Source organism: Equus caballus, chromosome 6, assembly GCF_041296265.1.
Source record: "Equus caballus isolate H_3958 breed thoroughbred chromosome 6, TB-T2T, whole genome shotgun sequence".
Lineage (NCBI taxonomy): Eukaryota > Metazoa > Chordata > Mammalia > Perissodactyla > Equidae > Equus > Equus caballus.
In genome coordinates this window covers 89,336,412-89,358,171 of record NC_091689.1, presented here as the reverse complement: position 1 = coordinate 89,358,171, position 21,760 = coordinate 89,336,412, and the positions used below count along the sequence as shown (strand labels likewise).

Genomic DNA, 21,760 nt, shown 5'->3' with positions numbered 1-21,760 from the left:
TTTAATCCAACCAAAATAAGAGCAGGCAATCTTAAAGCTTTTAAAGAAAAAGAAATCTAGTTCTACCTTTGACCCCGGCTATTTTTCTTCAAATATTTGAAGTTCAAAGGCACTGCGTGCTTGTGCTTTTATATCAAACCAGAAAATCGCCCTCATTGTGTCTGATCACTCCTTTACTTTAATTTGCAGATTCGCTTCATAATAAAGCATGGGCTGGACTTTAGCCTAATTTATCATGTGTATAATAATATCAGAACCTTTTTCTTTTTTTTTTACTTATTAACTAGTAAATACATCAAATACTGACCTTGTGGGTAAACGTCTCTTGCATCCATTTTTACTCATTATTATGTTGCTAAAGAGTTGCAAGAGTGAGGTTTTAACATGGCTCCTGGGAGAATTAGGCCAGTCTTTATGGAACACATTGCTCACAGCTGCGGTGAAATAGCCGTCACTAAAAATCGCAGCACTTTTTATTCCACGTCAATGACATCACTGGTATAATTTAACTATAATTCACATGTGGGAAGCAGTTGTCTACCAATACGAAATTATCCTCAGACTGACTCTAATGAGGGGAGGGGGTCTGTAACATACAGCAATTTTATGATTCTGTTTGTATTTACCACGAATGTCATTTTCCAAACATTTTGTATAATACTGTCAGAAGCCATAACTTCTCCTCCTATGACAGCAGATGATATTTTTCAGATACTTCTTAAGATATTAGTAGGAAAACACCTTTCTGTAAGACCACTGTGCTGCCCGAGATGCCTCAGCTTTTCAACCACGCATGTTCTGAAGTGCTTGTTCCATAAAGCCTTTCTGTTTAGATATGTGACAGTGGGGCAGCGAGTGCCTGAAACCTAAATTGGTGTCCTCTGAGAATCTGATGAAGATTCTGAAATTGTAATGGGAAGAATACGAGGAACAGGTGGATTATTATGGGGTATTTAGGTTCTCAAAGGTACACAGAAAGGAAGAAACAAGTGGAAAAGGCCCATTACCAAGTCTCTGTTGTCTTATCTCTGATACTGACTTGCTTCCTGATAACTTGAATGTCACCCTATAGCCTTCGGTTGGGCAAAATTAATTTTCTGATTATTTTACAGAATGAAATAAGCCCCAAATTACTTTTTAGTTAACAAGAACTGGGCTTCTCCTTGACTTCTTTCATCCAAATAGGAGAACATAAATCTGTTCCGGTGGGAGAATATGATCAAGGAGGCAGAGGGAAGGGGAGTGCTAGGAAAGAGTGCACGTTTGCAAGGGGCACACTCTGCTCAAGGGGAATATTTGCAACTAGAAACACAAAGCTCCCAACAGGCGCTCATTTAGAACTCCAGCCCACTCGGACAACCTCTGATTACTTGACAGCTCTGGGGATTCAGACAATTAGTGAACTTTCATGATTCCTACGCCACGGTTCTAGGCATGAAGTTTCAGTGGAACAGGACCAAGTTCACAGTCTGCCGGGGGGCTTACCTTCTCCTGGAGGACATAGCAATCATAAGAATTTTTAAAAATACTTATATAATGTGATTTCCGGTAGTGATACTACAAAGAAGAAAAACGAGTAAGGTAAGGGCCAGAGACCGGAGACCTGCAGGGAGCAGGGAGCAGGAAGCAGGGAGGGGAGAGGGAGGATATTTTGAAGCTGTGGTGAGGAAAGTTTCTCTAGGAGGTGAAATGGAAACAGAGACCTTAATGAGGCAAGGATGAGCTACGGGGTGATCAGGAAAGCTCGTTCCAGAACCCCGGCCAGATGAACAGCAACGGAAACTGTCTCAGGTGGGAATAACCTTGGGAAGCTCCAGAAATTAAATGGAAGGGAGCAAGTGTGGTGCTGCCAGCCAGAAGGAGAGCGGTACGGGAGGGAGCAGAGTAGGGGAGACAAGGTTGGGCAAGTCAGTGGACACTGAGGGCCAAGTAGACCACGGTGACAACTTTGGATTTTATTGCAACAGTGAGAGAAACCACGGGAAGATTTTGAGCAGGAGAGTAGAGGAATCTGGTTTATGTTTAAAAAGAAGACTTGGGCTGCTTTGTGGAGAAGCGATTAGAAGAGTTCAAGACAAGCGTCAGAGATTGGGTCACTAGCTTTTCCATCAATCCAGGTGAAAGATTATGGAAGCTGGAGTAGGGCGGTGGGAGCGGAAATGCTGAGACTGGTGAGAATCAGATATATTTTGAAAATAGAGCTGACGGGACTTGCTGATGTGGAAGGCGGATTTTGTAAACTGTGAGGGAAAGAGAAGAGTAAGGGATAACGTCTAGGAGGTGGAGTAAGTGACTAGGTGAAAGATGCTGCCATTAGAGAGCCGGGTATTCACAGATCACTAAGACAGTCCCTGGCCTCAAAGAGTCAAGGAGCTCACATCATGGGGAAGAAGCCAACACACACTCACTCACACACACACATACACACACACTCCTGACAAGTGTTGTAATAGAAATACACTCAGGAATTTCCTAATCTCTAGATTTTCCTTAACTTTTATCTAAGTGCTTCTTCTTTTGCCTTTAGCATAAATAGACAACTGAATAGTGTGGCCTGTTGAGATGTCTGGTGTTTCAGCGCTGGCTGATTGCACAAATTTGTTTGTACAGCAGCATATTCTTTATTGTTGCATATCCTATAACTGTCTATTGCTTCTCACCACAGAATGTATTCTCCTTGTCGATGTAAATATATGGGAGAGTGTTCCTCTTTATTCTAAATTTCCACACTGGACCCAGGCAACCGTGATTACTCAAGATAGAATCATAGTGTCTTTTTCTGTACTCCGTAAGATTTGTCTGTATTTGACAGAGCAAGGGGGAAAGAGAGGAGTTTCATGTGAGGTTTTCATTACCCATGGAAAGAAACCACAAGGAAGGCTACATGGTAACAGGAAAATTAGTCCCTTACAGTTCCAGAGTAGCAACTTGGAGATTCTCAAAGTTTGGAGGGTGTGATAATTGTAGACCCTCCGTCTCACCCATCTGTAGGATTCTTGATTCAGTAAGTTGGGAAAGGGGCCAAATAGTTTTTTTATGTATTAATCCTCCCCGGTGTCTGACGCTAGAATTATACTGACCGCCCTTGGAGAAACACTATCATCTCTCAGTTGTTTCACTTTATCCTGTGCCTTCTAAACAGTAGACAGAGGAATCACATTCAGTATAAAGTTTTAGAACTAAGATGATGAAAGATGAGAGATATTTTAAAGATTCTCTGACTTAAACCTCCTTTTAGTCTTTTAAACATCAGAATTTTAAGAAGCTGATTGCTCTTAATTTCAGATCTAGTCACATATAAAACACATCTTAAGGAAGTAGCTATAGTTACCAAATATGGATTGCCTTAGGATATTTTAGTTATTTTTAATGGAGGCAAGCATGCTACATTGGAGTGATTTCATAAAAGCTGATTAAAAATTTTCTTTTTTTGCCCAGGGCAAAACTTTTAGAAAGAGCTTTTGTGACTGCAATCAGTATGTTCAAATTATGCATAATTTTGTTTCCAACATTCTCGTCTTGGATCACAAGAAGTCAAGCATAATTACTAACAAGATGGAGAATTCTACCCTCACCTTCAGACAGTTAGCATGTACTCTCATTAACACTGTAGGAAAATATCCAAAGTTACAAGGGAAAAACTATAGTACATTTCATTGTTCCCTTTATAAGCATATCAATTTCAGTGAATAATCACAAACTTCAGGAAAACGCTCATCAACTTCTAATGCTATAGAATCCTTTTGGGACAGACCCATCAACATTTAACATAATTAATTATTCATGTTTCTATTAACTTCCTGTGGTATGCTCCCATTAGGTGAAATAAAAGTTTGGTCCAAATTCTTGTTTTTAAGATATTCCTGGGCTTTTAAAAGTTTTACCACTACATTAAATAATTTAATGTTCTAGGACAAACTGTTCAAATAAGCTTTATTTTTAGTAAGATAGTTAAGAAATATCTGAAAAAATCAATACTTTTATATGAATTATTTTTGTGTACAGACTCATAAAATCATAGATGAGAGCTCTTAATATTGGATGATAATAAAAACTCAAAAATGAATTTACAACTTTTAACACAGGGGAGCTTGTGTCTCTAGCACTTTCTTTTATAATATTAGAAAGTCTAGATTTTTATCAGAATTCTAGTAAGTTCACTTTCATGATGTCTGCTATATTATTCATAATAGAAATTATTTGTCATAATGATGAATGGCTTAATAAGTATAAATTAAGATAATGAAAGTTACTCTCTTCTAACTTGAGTTGGGTCTTTGAATGTGAGAAAGACTCAACCTCCAGCATCATTGAGAGGACTTGGGTAGAGTCCCCTAAAGAGGAGAAGCCTCAGAGATGTTCCTGGGGCAAAAAACTTGAGGGTAGCCTTAAAAAAAAGCTGACTGGGAAGCTAGAATTTAAAACTAGACAATTTGGGACACTTTAAAAAAATTTTCTCCTTAAACTCTACAAGCGTTAGAAAAGCACAAAAATTAGCATTAGGTAATAAACCAAAAGCTAAAAGAAAATTCTGCTACCACATAGAAAGTATCTCAACAGTTGAAATATAATCTCTAGTATTAGTATTCCATTTCTCTGGGCTTCTTGGCTCACATGTATCCCATTCGTGGCTCCCCTAATCAGGTGCAGCCCTAGACAAAATTGTAATGAAAGCAAAGCCTGTATCCCTTTCTGCATCTTTTTCCTCTTCTGATTATCAACCACCTAGGTTCTCCTGCAAGCTGTATATAGTTTTATAGAACACCAACCCTAACATGCCAGTGACACCTTATGCAATGCTCCTGGAGAGAGGGATATATCGACTTTGCAGAAGAGAACGTTAGGGAGACAGTCATGCCTGAGCACATACAGGTAATTTCTAATGGTTAGATTTCAAGCACCGCTCTGATACCTAGGCAAGGATGTCAACGTTACAAATCAGAAGCAAAAAGGGACTGGTTCATACATCCACATAAGACAAATCTTTTTCCCTAAACTTGGATCAATGAAGAGAGAAGGGGAAAAGGAGGGAAGGAACGGAGAAGGAGCGACTGCAATCACCACCATCAAGAATTACCAGGCAAGTGCCACGCATTCCTCATTGATCCAATCTAGTGACCGGAAATCCCTTCTCTTGAGCATGAAGGAAGACTTCAGAAACCTTGCTTCTTCTGACTCTACTGGAAAGCAGTGCAGCATAGTGGCTAAGAGGGGGCGCTGTAGAGTCAGATTAACTGGGTTTGAATCCCAACTTCACCATAGGCAACTTCTTTAGCATCTCCATACCTCAGTTTCCTTATCTGGTAACCTGGGGATGATACTTTACAGGGTGCTCATGAGAAATCAATGAGTTAATACGTATCAAACATTCAGAGAATAGTAAGAGCATGACAAAGTTGAATAGCATCATTTGTGGAGTTGCAAGAGTCTCTCACTTCCACTTTACCATACTCATCTGCACAAGGCAAATAAGCAGACAAGAGACATTCCTGATCCTCATGAGGGTGTTAGATAGGGAAAGAGGACTGCTGGTGAAAAAGTGTTAAAAGAATTGCATTCATTTACTTTGCAACGAGAAAAGCTAAGGAATATTTTTGGGAATAGCTTCTATTTTGTCCAGAAAAAGCAGAAAAGCTCAATTGGCAGCAAGAGCAAGAGGAACTTATTTATGTGGGCTGTAGAGGCGAATGCTCTCACTGAAAACTTGTCCACGTCTGAGATAACTGCCGTGGGAGTGGTGGAGGCTGCTGCTGCAGACACGGTTGTGCCTGGGGCAAGTGGATGAGCAAGGTGCCCTTGGAAGCTCCTTCATGCTCTGTGTCATTATTTCCATGGAAATCTTTTTGTATGAATGTATGAACATAATAGAAGTGTGAAAAGCTTTGGGCTAAAAACTTAGATTTTAGCAGGAAAGTATTTGTTTCGTCTTCACTAAGACAGGAGCACAGTGTCATGTTGAAACTGATCCCACATAACCAAAATTCTTCTTGATTCTCTATTTGAAAATACTTACCCAGAACGATGTTGTGAACACTGTAGCTTGACAGTGACCCTCATACTTAGGAACAGAAGCAGAGTTTTTAATGCAGGGAACTTGATTTTGAGAATATTCATGACAAAACCACCTTAATAATTTGATAGTCAGGCCTGGGTAAATATCAAATGTGTAAGAGGATGAAACTATAAATAAAAGTAATGAACAACTCATTCATGAGCACTCTTATGGTTTGGAAATGCAAATTAATTCTTAAAATAGTGTATAGGCCAACTGTTCATCCAAGAAGTAGGAGAAAAATATTCTGCAGAAAAGTTCCCAGGAGGAATACACGAGTCCTTTTAGAAAACATGCCTAATGATTCTTTTTGACCTCGTGGCATAAATCATAACAAATTGAGTTATGCAGTAACTTTTTGAGACGGCATAATAAAATTCCTACTAAAAATCTCAGGATGTGTATAGGATGCTGTCATCACGCAGAGCTCAAAGGTCTTATATTAAGGCTGTAAAATGTTTTTTTTTGTTTTCTATTTTAAAATAAAGTATTATTGTCCTCATTTCATTCAGGACTGATAGTTGAGTGTTTACTTAATTCCAACATTCCATTGGTCAATAATCCCAGCAGCAGAATGTTTCTGTAGTTAACTCACTTTATCTCCCAGAATAATGAAAAGAAAACAGCAATCTGAGACGTAAGTAACAGGAACTAGAATCTATATGGGACTTTAGAGTGACACAATACCACTGTGCAGCCATGTATCATTCTTCACCCCATTTTACAGGTAAGGAAAATGTAGTACAGAGTCGTTCCGTGAGCCAAAGTTACAGGGCTCATGACCCCACTGTCAGACTTCTGACCACCGGGCGTCCTCTATAACAAATTCTCAATCATTTGGACGTCCGCATTTCTGACACGTAGGCTATTTTTTGTGTGTCGAAATTCCCAGTGGAGTCTTAGTATTGCTTCTGGCTAGAGAAAAAATTGAGCAGGGATTGGAATAAGAGGAGAAAGAGTGGAGAAACTGGAAATCGCTGAAAAGATCTGTTGCTGGGGAAGGAAACTCACCACTCAGAAGAATCTGGTGGCGGTCAGAGCCCCAGAGCCTTCACCCATTCCCCACCCCCACCTGGGGGCTCCCAGCTCCCAGAAGCTCCAGGCCACACCCAGGTGATTTCCGGAGGACCCACGTTTATCCACAATACAAGTTTTCCTCAGAGCCTACATGATTCCTTAGAGACTGACTTGAGAAATGAGTAAAATAAAAGACAACATATGTTTAATTTGTGGTTAAGTGAATGTTCAGATAAGGCTGTTTGTTTTCAATTCAAGGAATATCGCACAGTTGGCCAACTTGAGAGAAACAGATGGGTGGCTATCTTCATTTTTCTAAATATTTTCTAAAGCGTTAAGACACGTTCATAGCAGGGGTTTTGTAAAGTAAGTTTCTACCCTCTTGCTGTCTAAGTGAAGCATTGCATTTTTTGTGAGAAAAGGGGGTTATCTCTTTCTTCTAAAATGCCTTAATGAATGGGCAAAGATACGGTTAGCTTACAGAGCACAGCAACATTTGCTTTTGGCATCATTATCTGGGGATTTTTGTGCTTTTTTTCCTCCTTTGCCTTATCTCTTTTCCCTTTTCACAGTTCACACTTACACAAACTGTGTCATTCATTGTAATGATAAAGCAAGGCCTGAGTGTTTAGCTTTCATTCTTGTCCTTGGATGTTAAAACTGACAGCTTAGCACCTCGATTACTTTTTATCGGTGAGTCATTGCCCTTGCCAGCACTCAAGATAAGAGAGTCTCACACTTGCCAGAGGGAGAAAAAACTGAAACCAGGAAAACTGAAAAGAGCACTAGGCTAGGTTATACTAACCACAAAATGGACGGTAGGACGCTGTTTTGAAAATGGATAGGCCTTGCTATTCACCGGGACAAAGTTATAAATGAGAAACTGTCTGCTGTGCTGTAGGTGATTTCCAAGGGAGAGTCAATTTTCAACTACCTGGTTAACCAGTGTAAACCTCTGGAGGAGGAGAGAAATTCAACACTTTCATTTTAATTCAAATGTTAAAAGACCTCCAGTCAAAATGAATCTGACTGCCTAGCACTAAATCCTTATTTATGAGAGATTAGCCACAAGAACTAAGAATCAACATTTGATACTACTGAACTCTGTGTGTGTGTGTGTGTGTGTGTGTGTGTGTGTTTGTGGGTGCGCACAGAAAAACTACATTATGAGAGGATCAGAGAATTCAGGGACACATCAACACTATTTCTGGGTCACTGCTGTTCTCTGACAAATTTGGGGAGAGTGAAACAGAATTTCATGTTCCTTTTTTCCCTCCAGTCCAGACCCTCTTCCCTGGCACTCTGCCTTCTTTCCTACTGTCTACATACTACAAAAGAAGCTGCACAGGGCTTTGAGGGACCTCAAAGACTTTCCACCCCTGCCAGCTCAGGTGAATACCCAGTGAAAGTTCTGCCCTGTGGTTCATGAAGGGTTTGAGAAGTCTGTGAAAATATTACACTGAGTTAAAGTCCCCACGTGAGACTAGATCCTCTTTGTCTGGACTGCTTGGCTGAGAACATATTGAGATGGAGAATAGCCATATTTAACGTGTGCTACATCCTTTCCACATCATCCTAGTTTGCTCTCTCAATGACCACGTGAAGTTCTGAGTAAGCATAAGCCACACCATAAAACATCCTCTGCTGATTGATTCCCAATCACGATTACTTTAGGTGGAACAAGAACTGAAAGACGCTTGCAAAGCACTCTGTGTGAAGAAATCCCCTAAATTTATAATTTCTCCCCAGTTTTTACAATTCTCTTGCCCATATCTAATCTGGTAGCATTGTGTTTTAGTGATTGCATTAAAGAATCTTTCCCAAGCTTCAAATTCATTATTACAGAAATGAAGTACTTTCTGGGTGCGCTTGTATTTATTTGATTTACACAATATTTAACTTAATTGTGTAATTATAGATATGAACTTGGAACTACTATGGATCCACATCTGACTGCTGGGAGCAAACATGCAAAGGGTGTACTAGGGAGGGGCTGGTAGCCTCTAGATTTCAGCTAGTCATGGGCATTAGTCAATAAATCTTACAGAGGGAACAGAGAGTGACAGCTAACCTAGTGAACTAATAAATGGAAATCAGACAAGAAAGTCTTTATTGTATTCCCAATTTACAGATGGAGAAATTGAGGTACTGAAATTTTAAGTAACCTATCACATTGCCACTAAAACTCCTAAAGGATACATGATTATGTGCAAATTCTAAGCATCATCTAGGCAGCAGTAGAGTAAAAATGGCCAATTATATTCCAGTGAATATTGGGTGTGCCGGGAGTGCCCTGGAGGGATAGCTAAAGCAAGACTCAGGGAAGCCTTCTCCAAAAAGGGGATGCTTAACATGAAGCACAGATCAACCAGGCATAAGAGGGGCAGAGTATGATGTGGACAGAGGGACCAGCATGTGAAGGAGGAAGACCAAAGGTAAAGAGCATAGCATGGGATGCAAATTGCAAGTAGTTCCTAGAGTAAAAGGGAGATAATTAGACAAAATGAACTAAAGAGATAAGTAGAGGCCAAACACATAACAGGTTGCATATGTCACCCTACAGAAATTAAATTTTGGTTTGAGGACAACAGAAGCCCTTGCAAAGAAGGAGCGTGTTGAATTACAGGCTCAGATGTGAGCTTTCGAGCTATCACTTGACTTCATTGTGGAGAAAGGACTGGAATGTCAGATAGGAAAGAGGCTGTGGCAGTAATCCAAGCAGAGCTGATGGTGGTCTGAGTTTGCATAATGTCCACGGAGAGAGAAAGGAGATGCATTTAGTTGCTGGAGCTTCCACAGGACTTGCTAACTGACTGAATGCAGAGGTGGTGGTGAGAATGAGGAAATCGCAAGGGTGAATCAGGCTTCCGGGGCAGGGGTCATCTGGACAGGCGGAGGTATCACTCTCCGAGAGAGTGAACTCAGGAGGTAGAGCAGCAAGCCTCAGGGATGAAGAAATCCAATTCTAGACATGTGACATTTGAACATCCAATTGGAGATGGCCTATGAGTGGTTGAACACATGGGTCTAGAATTTAGGAGAAAGATTGGGCTAGAAATATGGATGTGGTAAATATCAACATATGGGTGTAAATAGAATTCACAGAAGATGAAATAATATAAGGAGAGTATAAAATGGGGAAAGAAAATGAGCCAAATCTCCCCAAAATGGTAGCCAATGTCTAACTATCTCTGTCATGTGACAGGAGTATAATGGCATAGTTCTTCTTTTTAGAAACTCTAATGCATTGCCTGGTTTTCCTTATATGAAATAGATGAGGGAGACTGAGCTGGAAAATGCATAGCATGACTGTGGCATGTCTTGACCACTTCTAAGCAAGCAAATTGATCACTCAAAACCGAGGTACCATCATCATAAACATTTTCTAATTGCACATCATCAAAACAGCTGGCGGGGTTGAAGCTAATGCTAGCTGGAAAGAAGAGGCTGGAATATCATATCTAAAGCAACGTGCTTCAACTTCAAAGTGATCTTTTCCCTCCCCCATGAATTGGCGTGCTTACACGGGTGATTTGCTATGGTGGAATTCAACGGGCATTAGAGTCGGAGTTAGAGTCTCCACTCTACAAGCCTTCACCTTTTCTCAATCACGAGCAGTTGAAGCAGCCCCAAGGAATGTTCTGGCACATAGCATGCAACAATGACTGTAAAACTGGAAGTTTAAAATAAGCTTCCAGTTTTTGCCACATACAAATGAGTTACCCTCTCTGGGTCTGTTTCCTCATCCAGAGGACGGGGACGTTCGCAGATCACCTGAGGTTTCCATCAGTTCCAAAATCCTGTGGCCGCAATCACCCGCAGGAGTAAGCCAAGGCACAGACTGCGCTGGGAAGTCCTGTAAGCCTGAATCCACCACCGCCTGAGGAGGCAGACGAGTACTTGTAGCCTGTAGCATTCTCAATCAACATCTGTCATCACTCAAAGCCCAGGTGGACCATGTGCATATATTCATTTTTCCCTCCATGGTCCTGGTTTTCATTTGCTCTGAAATACTAGTGTGACTACTTTTATCCCTAGCTATTGAATACAATCTAGATTGCCATTCTGGTTTATTAGAAGGTCATTTCCCATAATTTCCCCCCAGCTCTATCAATGCACTACGGCTGGCCATTTGTAACTCAATATACCATTTCCAATACCGTAACTTTTACATTTTAATATTGTTTTTAATTATGGAGCACACATATGGGAAAAAATGATGAGCATTAATGTAAAGAAAACTATATTTTCATTGAAACCATTGTTTCATCTGTGGGTGGCAGGATAACGTACATTTTTAAAACTTGGAATTGAAAGGTTTGCTGATCACAGAGCTAATTTAACTTGACTCCCCTAAAGTTCCCCTAAATACCTCCAACTCCGAGAGCTGGCCTAATATTTGCTCATTTGTTTCTTCACTCCCTTTTCCTCTTCAACTCCATTTGATGTATGTTTCCCAGGACGTAGCGGAGACTTCTGGCCAGAGAAGCTGGAAAATGTAACTCCGAATTTCCTACAATCTCAGCTCCACTTTCTCCCGCGCTCCCGCCCAGGGGCTGGAGCTTTGTTATTGTCACGTGGCCCGGGTGGACGCTGGCGGCCAATGGGCGCGCGCCGGGCCTCGCCGCCCCGCCCCGAGCCTCGCCGCGCCGGGACTGCGCGCTCCGCGGCGGGGAGGAGGCGACAAAGTTTCTTTTGCGGGCCGGAGGGGGCTGCGCGTCGGCGCCGCTCGCCCTGCAGCTCCGCCGCGGCCGGCCGATCCTTTTGGCTTCCGTCTCGCTGCTCCGGGGCATGCAAGGGCCCCGCGGCTCGGAGTGAGGGACAGGAGCTGCCTTGGGAGTGCGCGCGCACGCGGCCCGGAGCGAGGCGGCCGCCCTCGGCGGGACTTGGGGACCCGAGTGCGCAGCGCCGGGCCGAGCGCGAGGCCGCAGGAGCGCGATGGGCGCGCCGAGGCTCCGCGCGCCCGCGGCGGCGCTGGGGCTGCTGCTGTGCGCGGCGCTGGGGCGCGCGGGCCCGGCCGAGGGCGGCCGTCGGGGCGGGCGCGGGCCGCTGGGGAAGCCTCCCGGCGGGGCGGCCGAGCGCCCGTGCCCCGCTCCCTGCCGCTGCCTCGGGGACCTGCTGGACTGCAGCCGCCGGGGGCTGGCGCGCCTGCCCGAGCCGCTCCCGCCCTGGGTCGCTCGGCTGTAAGTATTCCTGGTGCGGGCGGGGGGCGAGGGGCCGGGGCGCGCGGCAGCTTTTTCCGGGGCAGCTCCTCGTCCGGGCCCAGGCCTCGAGCGGCGCTCCGTGGGGCTGGAGAAGGAGCCGTCGGGGCCCCAGGCTCCCTCCCCCGGGGCCTGCGGGCCGCGCAGGTGGGCGCTTGGCGCGCCCCGCCTTGCCGCAGGTGGGCGAGGGGAGGGAGCCCCTGACAACTCCAGCGGAGAGGCGACCTCCTGCGACTGGAGCGCGCCCCGGGGGTTTAGATGCGGCGGGAGAGGTGGTCGCCGGCGGACTCCGGGCGTTGGCAGTTCTGCCTCTGAGGGTGATCCGCTGGCTCCCCTAGACTTCCTGAGTGGTTCAGGGCCCTTTCCTGCTCCGAGCTAGTCATTAAACGCTCTCCTTTGCTCTGGGAAGGCCCCTCAACAGAGTTCGGTCACTCTCCAAACTATGGTCGACATCTTTTGTTGTTCCCTTCCGTGTGCTTCATTTCGCATTAGAAAACTCCATAAACCCCCCTCCTCGACCGTTTTGTGACACCTCCTCGTTCTGGTAAGGAGTTGGGAGGACTGATCAGTAGGTGTGGAAGGGAAGGAGTTGGAGTTTTCCGAACCAGGGGCGTGATTTCTGTAGCTTCTCAGCGCGCCCAGACGGTTTAGGAGAGAGCGCTGGGTGCTGTTATGCAAGTTTTTGGACGCCAACTGTGAAGTCTGAAAACCTGAGATCTCTGCCAACTGCGTGGAAGAACAAGGAGGAAAGTGTAGTTTAGTTGAAAAGGCTGATTCTCTCCGAGTATCGTCTCCTTATTCTCTTCCAGAGTTAGTTTTGTTAAAATTAGAGGACTCGTGTAAACTTGTGTTTCTTTTTTTCTTTTCTTTTTTTTTTTTTAAATAGTTACCCTGTTTAAAAGCAATAAAAGTGCAGTCCATCTTTAATCCTTAGATTTGGGCCTGGCGGAATCGCAATGGAAATTCTAAGTTCTTCAAACAATTCTGGTCAACTATCCTAACGCCCTCATAAGAGGGATAGAAAGTTTGGTCAGTAGTTTAAGAAACTGTGTTCTTAAATCGTTGTGCTAATCAGAATCTTTATTTGTGAATTGTAGGATTGTTGGCCACCAAAAGCGTGTTCTTCGTGTTAATAAACTTTAGTTTAATCGAAAGGTAGAATTAGAGAGTTTTAGAGTGGTGTTTAATCTCCGATCATGGAATGTCTCATTTAGTAGTTTTTATTACAATTGAAGAAAGAGATAAGAGCTTTAACCTAAAGCAGGAAGACTTTCAATTAGTTGTGGCTAATTCTGTTCAACTGCCTCTAGTGGAGGTCATGCTGCCTTATTCATGAAATGTGAATGGCTCTATTGACAACATATGGGACTGAACGTTTGAATGATTGGAGGTGAACACCTATGAGTAATAGAGGGATGAGAAGAAGAAAATGAATCTAGTGCTTCCTGGGGTGTGTTTAGAAATGCTGGATCATTCAGCAAATCTACCTATATTCAGTAGTTTCTCAGTATCAGGTGGCATACTGGATCCTGCCAGCATGCAGTATGCTTTTTTTGTGAATTTGGATGTTTTTAAAAAATAACTGTATTGCTCTTGATTGGAAGTTGAGTTAAACCAAAAGGGGTTTGATACCTATTTCAACATTGTCTTAAAAGTAGCTGGCCTAATTAGGATTTTGTTTTGCAGATAATTTGGTGGCACACTAAAAACAAATTACAGTTTATTTGGTTAGCACAATCTTTAATTACATTTCCGCTAGCAGTAAATTGTCTTGATACAAGGCCACATTCCTTGAATGTATGTGAAAATAAGTTCCACTTGTATAAATAAGCTCTAGGTTTGTTGTCAGAAGCCCCACTGTGATCACTCATCGGACAGCTCTGTCAGTCTTGTGCTTGTGTGACTTTTAACCAACTTTGTAGTTGTCACCAAGCCATGTGGCTAAATTCTTTATCGTAAGTGTTTTTTCTGTTTGTGCCTAAAGTTCTAGATGTCTAGTCTCTCCACCTTGGGAAGAAGTGAAACACCTGGAATTGACCTTTAACTTCTCTATTCCTTGGTGTCTGGAACGGGAGACATAAGAAAGCTGCTGCTTAATTTTGCATAGTTAGAAAGGCTTTTAAGTCGACTGTTTCCGAGTTCAGAAATAAGTAGAAAAATGCATATTGTTCTTCGCCGTATCTCAACTTCCTTTTCCTTAGGTAATGAAGATAGTGAAAGTTTGCCTTACGATTAGTTTACGAGAGCACTGTTCAGAAAAAGCTTGGTAGACCTTTTGTGCTACCAAAGACAAACAGAAGTGTATCTTTTGTTCTATTTGTTGAACTTGCAAGTTAAAAAATCGGTGTCTCTACCTATGATACATGTGTGTATGTGTCTTTCACTTTATTCAGTTGTCGTTTATTGCCATAGGAATCCCATGTGTGAAAAGTTGAATAGTTTGAGCTGTAAAATAATAACATTGTAGTTAGTTCTCCCTTCAGAGTAACTTCTAGTACTTTAAGGAAAGTGGCTCTTAAAACAGCAACTATGTGAAGTGTTGCTTACAACTGCCTTTAAAGGCAGACTTGAGTTTACGTTTAGAGTTATGGCTTGTGCTTCCCAAGAGGTCTGAATCTAGTGGTCCTGAGAATGTGGGACTTCGCCAAAAGAGGGAAAAGTTACTCAGTTGCCAATGAGAATTTCAGTATTATTAAAATCTCACTGAAATTTCAGGATTCTTTATCTTATCACATAGAAATGTTTGAGTGAGCTGAGCTCAGGCGAGAGTGCGGAAGGTACACACTGCTGGTGTGGCTCTTTGGTGTCTGCATGTTATAAATCCTCTGTTCAGTCCCCCAACTGGGGCTGGGGTGGGGAATAGTCCTTATGGTTTTCACAGCTGCTTTTCTATATTTTCCAGACTAAAACTTGAACATAGCAGGCTGATTTATGAGTCACTTTGGATCCATGTCTTAAAACAGCTACAGCCTGCCGTCTTGTTTTTCAGCTTTCCAGATTTCTGCTGAATTAGCAGCTCCTCAGGCCCCACTGGGATTGATTAAGAAGCTGGGCTGGATTTGCATTTTACAATTGGACTTGGAAGTCAGATTTCCAAATGCTAAAAGGAAGAAAATGAGAGCTGGAACCGAATGTTGTAAATGAATTATTTTCATAGATATTTGTTCTCTTGCTAATATGCAGGAAGAGAGACTGCTGTCTCCCACATAGAGTTTGATTTTCAAGTATTTGGCCAGCTGAGTTCTGGGTAAACAGTTAACACCTCCCTCCGTCACCTCCTTTCCCATTTATGAAGCTCACTTCAGAAAACTTTCTCAAAAGGTTTTCTGGAGAAGATAGTCAGTGTTGGACATTTAAAAGTGAAGACTCTGCCTTCCTGATTGACTGTTCTTATGGGTTTAAGAAAGCATCGATATTGTCCAACTTGAGTTTGTTTTTAATGGTCTAGCCGTAAAAACAATATAAGGAAGATTTAGGAAAATGTGACATCCTTTAACTGGAGAGTAATCGTTTCTGAAACGTAAACTGTATTAAATCTAAATTTAGGTGCATTAAAAGTTTCATGGCTTTAAGTATTTAGCAGTAAAAGTCACTTAAGGGGTGATTTTTTTTTTCTCCCACATATAATGTGGTTTTAATAGTACACAAAACTCAGGAATGGAAGTGTGTTGCAATAACTGAAATATTTAAGGTTGCCAGCTCCTGCTTCTGCATCCGAAATAAGTGGCCCCCAGCACGTGCACTGTTCTCTCAAGGCGGTTTCTCATTTTAAAGGCCTTTTGTTGGAGCTCTCATCCCATTACTGTTTGAAAAAACAGTTAAGCACTCAAATCTCTTTTCTCACAGGCTTGCCCTGTGAAATAATCCTTAAAATGAAGTGGAGAGTGCCGTCTTAGTTTTTCTAATTAAAAAGAAAATCACCTGTATTAAATGTAAATGCCAGATCGGCTCCCCCTTTCCTTTTAAAACTTGAAACAATGGGAGATGCCGTGGCATGTTGGTTCAGTGTGCTTTAGTTGAATGGGTCCAAGTGAGCCTTTCTGTTGATTCAGGCCACCTCCCAGGTGAAGGACTCTTTGCCTCGGTTGTTTTTTAAACCCTGTGGGAAATCTGTGACTGTCTGTGGTGCAGAAAGCACACAGGTTTTGTTTGAATCCTAACGTGAGTTGTTGGGCTCACGGCTTCCTTGATGAACTCCAGATGGACGTGAGCTGGGCTGTGAGGGAAAGTGTCTGGCTCCAGCGTGGTGAGTATGCACAGCAGTGGTTGTAATTGCAGGATTTTTATAGTTTAAAGACTGTGCCAGATTTTTTTTCGTGTTATAACTCTACCAGAACAAATCTACTCATGTCTGTTACTGTCTGGTAGGTCTTTAGGCAAACATGTTTCAAATAAAACCTTTGCAGATTTTTTTTTAGGTGAAATAGAGAAATCCAGGTTTATTCTCAAAACAAAAATTCAAAGATGAAAGATCTCTTATTTCTAATTGTTAACTAATGGACATGCACTAAGGCATACTGCCTCTCTGGATGTGATTTCCCTGCCTTTCTCTCTTCTTTTTTGGGCATACTTATGTGTATAACAAATGGTTCGTGCTTTTCTCCAATCCAGTTTGGTTATTTAAAAATCTTCATTTCTAAACACTGAAAGACTTAAATTAGTAAGGGTTAGTTAATCTCTTTCAGTAGGAGAGCTTTAAGACATACTGTGTGTTGGCCTGTTTTTCAGTAGCTGTTCAACCATTTCATTTCATTCACCATTTTGAAGGTACATATTCAGTATGTAGACTGACACATAAGGAATATAACAAAATATTTGCTGGGTTTTGTTTCATATTTTGAATCTTAAATGCTGAATGAGATGACTTTCCTAGCCTAGATTATTTCACATGTAGGAGTTTTGTTTTGCTTTTTCTGTTTTAAATGATGTCCTGTGGAAATTGTTACTAAGTTAGATTGAGTCTTTGAGTAAGAAGCAGATTTATTTTAATGATTGAAAAGAAATCTGATCACAGGTTTCTGTACACTCTGCTTAACTTTGTTAGGTGGTTGATGTGGTTTAAATTATACATTACATTGCCAGATAGTGAGATTTGGGAAAGTCAGGAAAGCAGAGGGTTCAGGTTATTTTCAACGCTCTCAACACACACACACACACACACACACACACGCACACATGCACACATGCACACATACATACATACATACACACACATGCACGCACAATGATACTTTGAATAATTTGGTGCCTTAACCCAGGGAAATAAATATCTGTGAAAAGCAATTTCTATTTTGTTTGACTGTAATAAGGACACTGGTGCTTAATTTCATGATAATGAAAAGGTTTCTTTAGAGGTTTTAGTTTCAGCAGCCTGCCTAATTAGCCACTTTTTGTAAGCCATGACTTCATCATATCACGTTGGGGGTGAGGGGATGGTAGGGGATGGGAGGGTGAAGCGAAACAGCCAGTTCACAAAAGATCTGTTCACCCTGTGCCAAAACACATCTCCGAAAACGTTTGTGGGCTGAAAGCATTTGAATCTGCCAGCCTCCTAAACTAATTTTGTCCTCAGAGTTTGTATTTTTGAGTTTGGTGTTTGGGTTGCCATCAAGTTTATGGAACAGGATAGACCGGTTATTTCTTATGTTGTCACTAGTGTTGATAGAGATGTTTCGTAAACCCACTCTGTCCTGCGCATCATTAGGGACTATTAATGATTTTTGGAAACTGCTTATAATTTTATTTTTGTTTTCTCACAGGGATTTAAGTCACAACAGATTGTCTTCCATCAAGGCCAGTTCCATGAGCCACCTTCAGAGCCTTCGAGAAGTGTGAGTCTTAGTGATTTTCTCTTTGAGGTTTGAATAAAATATACAACCCATCACACTGTTTAACTGTAAAGAACATTTGCATTGTAATAAATTATTTAAAATTTTTAACTTGGGAGGTATCTTTAAATAATTTTATAAATTTTTCACCTCTATGAATTACAGATTACCTAATCAGCTTTTTTTCCCTTTTTTGGCGTTTATAGGAAACTGAACAACAATGAATTGGAGACCATTCCAAATCTAGGACCAGTCTCGGCAAATATTACACTTCTCTCCTTGTAAGTGAATGTTGGCAGGGTTTCTCACGTGTGTTTGCAAGGACTGCGGGTAGCAGTTCCATCTGGTCTAGAGCAAAGATCTTATGAGCAAAATATGAATGCTTCCTTCAGTGGATAACGGAGAAGCATTCTTTAAATGGGTGGACTTGTTTTCCAGCTCTCTCTTTCTCCTCAATTTTAAGTATCGTTGTAACAGCCTGCTTTCACACTTTGCCATCATTGCCCAACTGGTCTCCAAGATTCAGAGAAGCCGCCCTTGCCCATTAGAGATGTGTATTTGGTTATATTCTGTCGACTAGGACTTTAATTCTGGGGTTACTCAATGGTTGGCCTGCAACCCGTGGATTAGGTAGGACAGAGTTCCTACTGGAGAATGAGCGGAGTTGTTTTGTAGGAGAAATGGGAGCTGCTAATAAGACTTGGGAGTATCCTCTTAAGTGCGGTGCCCGCAGTGGAAGCCAAGGTGCAGAAAGATCAAGTCAAAATAGCAGCTTTATACAGCTAAAATTACATTTTGTGATTGAAGTTTGAAATACCGTTGATGGCATTTTGCAAATAGGAGCTTTCAAATAAAATTAAAATTGTGTTAAGTTTTCTGTATTTTTAGGGCAGATAACATGTTTCTATTCATGCATTGGAGATGTTTTGGAATAATTTTGACTTCCAGCATTTAAAGGTAGTATTTAGAATGTGCATGTTTTTAATTTCTAAAATTAAGTAGCTTACCTTAATCTTGAATACTTAAAAAGTATGTTTAAGCCACTAAAGTTAAAAATGTTTTTATCTTGTAAACAACTTAAGGAAAAACCCACCATTGTTAGTTGCTTCTGGGAAGGCGTTGGGAGGGTTGAAATTATACAGTAAATTTCAGGAAAGCTGTTCAATTAATTAAAGTGATCACTACCCAATTGCTTACATCTGGTGATTTATAGAGGTTTGTTTTTACTGAGGGCCCAGGTCAGCTAAGTCATGGGTGCAGCCGCTGTGTCTGCTCTCCTCTGTTTGAATAAGAACTAAGTGACATTTGATACTGATGTGGTTTTTGCAAAGATCAGAAACAGAAAGGAATGAAAGAAAAAGCAGTTGGTGTTTGACAAATAAACACTGAATGTAAAAAACAGTTTTATTCTAGCATTAATACCTGTTTTCTTTGTCTTTGACAATTGCTTAAAATTTTGGAGTCTAGATGGAGTACTGGTTTTGGTGTCTTAAACATCTTTAGCTGTTCTAATTTGACCAGTGGGGCCTTTTTACACCCCGGGGAATACTACCTCACCCTTCCGTCCTTGCGTTGTGTATTGGCAGATTCTGTCAGCGTGTTCAAGAGAGCCTTGAGGGTCCTTGCATGCTTCCCGGCTGAGAGGGTCTGCAGTGGCGTTGGGGAATCTGAGTGGGTGGGGAGAGCAGTCTTCTCTTTGGCATGGTATAGAGTTGGAAGCATGGGAACTTGTAAGGAAATTAGCAAGCTCTGTTGGAAATAAATGACCTTGCTATTTTATACTTTAAAGCTATAATTTGTCCTTAGAAAACTGAAATGAAATCTGGAAAGTTAGAAACCTTTGAAATTTGAACTCTTCTCCATATTTCTGTATTTCACTCTAGCGAGTGCTGAATTATCTTTACCGAACTTGAATCATCTCACTTTCTTTCCCCTTAATTTCTTTCAGTGCGTCTAACCAGGGATTGCTTTGTTCATCTTATGTAACAATAGATGCTATTTATTTATTACCACCTTACATAGAATCTGGGAAGGGTCATTTATGTGATGGGCCTGCTTAAATCTGGATAGTGAAAAATTGCTTGCATGCCTATGAAATGTCTTGAAAAATTCACTCTCTGGCTGTTTTCTTCTACTCATTTTGTTTTCTTCTGTAGACTTCTTTGGATATTGCAATACACAGTTATTGTTTCCAAAGCATTGTTAATTTCTGTCTTGTGCTGTGTAGGGTAGAACATTTTCTTTTATACAGAAGTGCTTGAAAATCGTCAGAGCTAAAAGTCAGTACTTAAATACATTTCTGAAATTTCAAAAAAATTTGTTAAATGGTATAATATGATTCGGATTAGAAGCGTGCTGTAGCACCACAAGTAAGTCTTGTATCTTTCAAAGGAGTTTTCAGGACTGATTGACTTTTATTCTATCAAGACCTTTTTTTTTTTTTTTTTTTTTTTTTACATTTTGTGGAGGAAAACATTTTTATGAGTAATTTGCATAAATTAAATAACTTGAAAACATGTTAAAGAAAAGGAGAAATTAGGGCCAGCCCCGTGGCCTAGTGGTTAAAGTGCCATGTGCTCCATTTTGGCGGTCTGGGTTTGCAGGTTTGGATCCTGGGTGTGGACCTACACCACTTATCAGCCATGCTGTGGTGGTGACCCACATACAAAATAGAGGAAGACTGGCACAGATGTTAGCACAGGGCTAATCTTCCTCAAGCGAAAAAAGAGAAAGATTGGCAGTGGATGTTAGCTCAGGCCAATCTTCCTCAGCAAAAAAAAAAAAAAGAAATAGTTGGAGTCTTGAGCATAAGATTTGATGTCAGTGCTCCATATTGTTGCTGCTCTTTATAGTAGGGACTCCCAGCTGGAGGAGCTGGACGCAGAGAAGACAATATCTGGTAAGACCTTCCTCTTCCCGCAGCTGCAGGAGCCCAGAGCTAATATTGGGTCAGAAGGCACCTCATGTCCAGAAATGAATTCATTTAGGCACCCATCCTGATAATGTCAGGGAAGCTTGGCAAAATGCCAGTATCTTGGGTTGATGGCTGGGTGGGTGTTGGACTTGCTTGGGAATAAGGCTCCTCTCTAGCGTTTTTCAGGATCTTTCAGAATGTAGAAGACCTGCGTAGACTTGCTTTTCTTTGAATCCCACGCAACACTAGCTGAGCAGTCAACTGGCATGCTAAGGGCGAGACATGGTTTGTGTTTTTTGTTTATTTTTCTCTCACAATTTCCTAGCTGTGGCAGGAGGTGTATTTTAAGGGAAGAAATGGAATAATCTTTGGAATGAACATGTCTTGTAGTAAAACTGTTGACCTGGCGTTAACTCAGTTGATTTTACCAGATGTGGTAGTTCTGGCTTCCTGGGATTGGCATGAGCTGCCCAAGCATTGGGGTTTTTTTTGAAACCTATGACCTGGGTTTGGGCAGGTTTGAATCTGTGAGTTCTAGAACATTATTATTGAACAAGAGCCATTAGTGGTCATTAAACAGAGGTAGCTGGGTCTGAGTCTTGACACTGCTGGTTTATACAGTATTGCCAACATGCAGATACTTGCCTGGTGTCTTAGAGTTGAGAAGGTTTGGGTCAGTGAATGTCAAAGGGGTACTTGTTAAAAATGTAGATTGCCTGACCCATCCCTAGGGATTCTGAATTAATGG

The 21,760-nt window shown here is 41.6% G+C and overlaps 1 protein-coding gene across 4 annotated transcripts in view; it reads left to right on the top strand.

Annotated features, from left to right (window-relative positions):
• Positions 1-11,720: 11,720 nt before the first annotated feature.
• The window catches only part of LRIG3 (leucine rich repeats and immunoglobulin like domains 3), a 45,436-nt gene continuing 35,396 nt past the window's right edge, over positions 11,721-21,760 (top strand). The window contains exons 1-4 of one of the 4 annotated variants that reach the window (XM_070270305.1): positions 11,721-11,920; positions 12,092-12,252; positions 18,030-18,101; positions 18,305-18,379. In XM_070270305.1, the coding sequence (XP_070126406.1) occupies positions 18,073-18,101; positions 18,305-18,379 (104 nt within the window). In that variant the 5' untranslated portion in view covers positions 11,721-11,920; positions 12,092-12,252; positions 18,030-18,072. Of the gene's footprint in view, positions 12,253-15,982; positions 16,517-18,029; positions 18,102-18,304; positions 18,380-21,760 lie in introns of those variants that run through there. The other 3 variants (XM_070270304.1, XM_023643904.2, XM_023643905.2) reach the window with 3 other exon arrangements.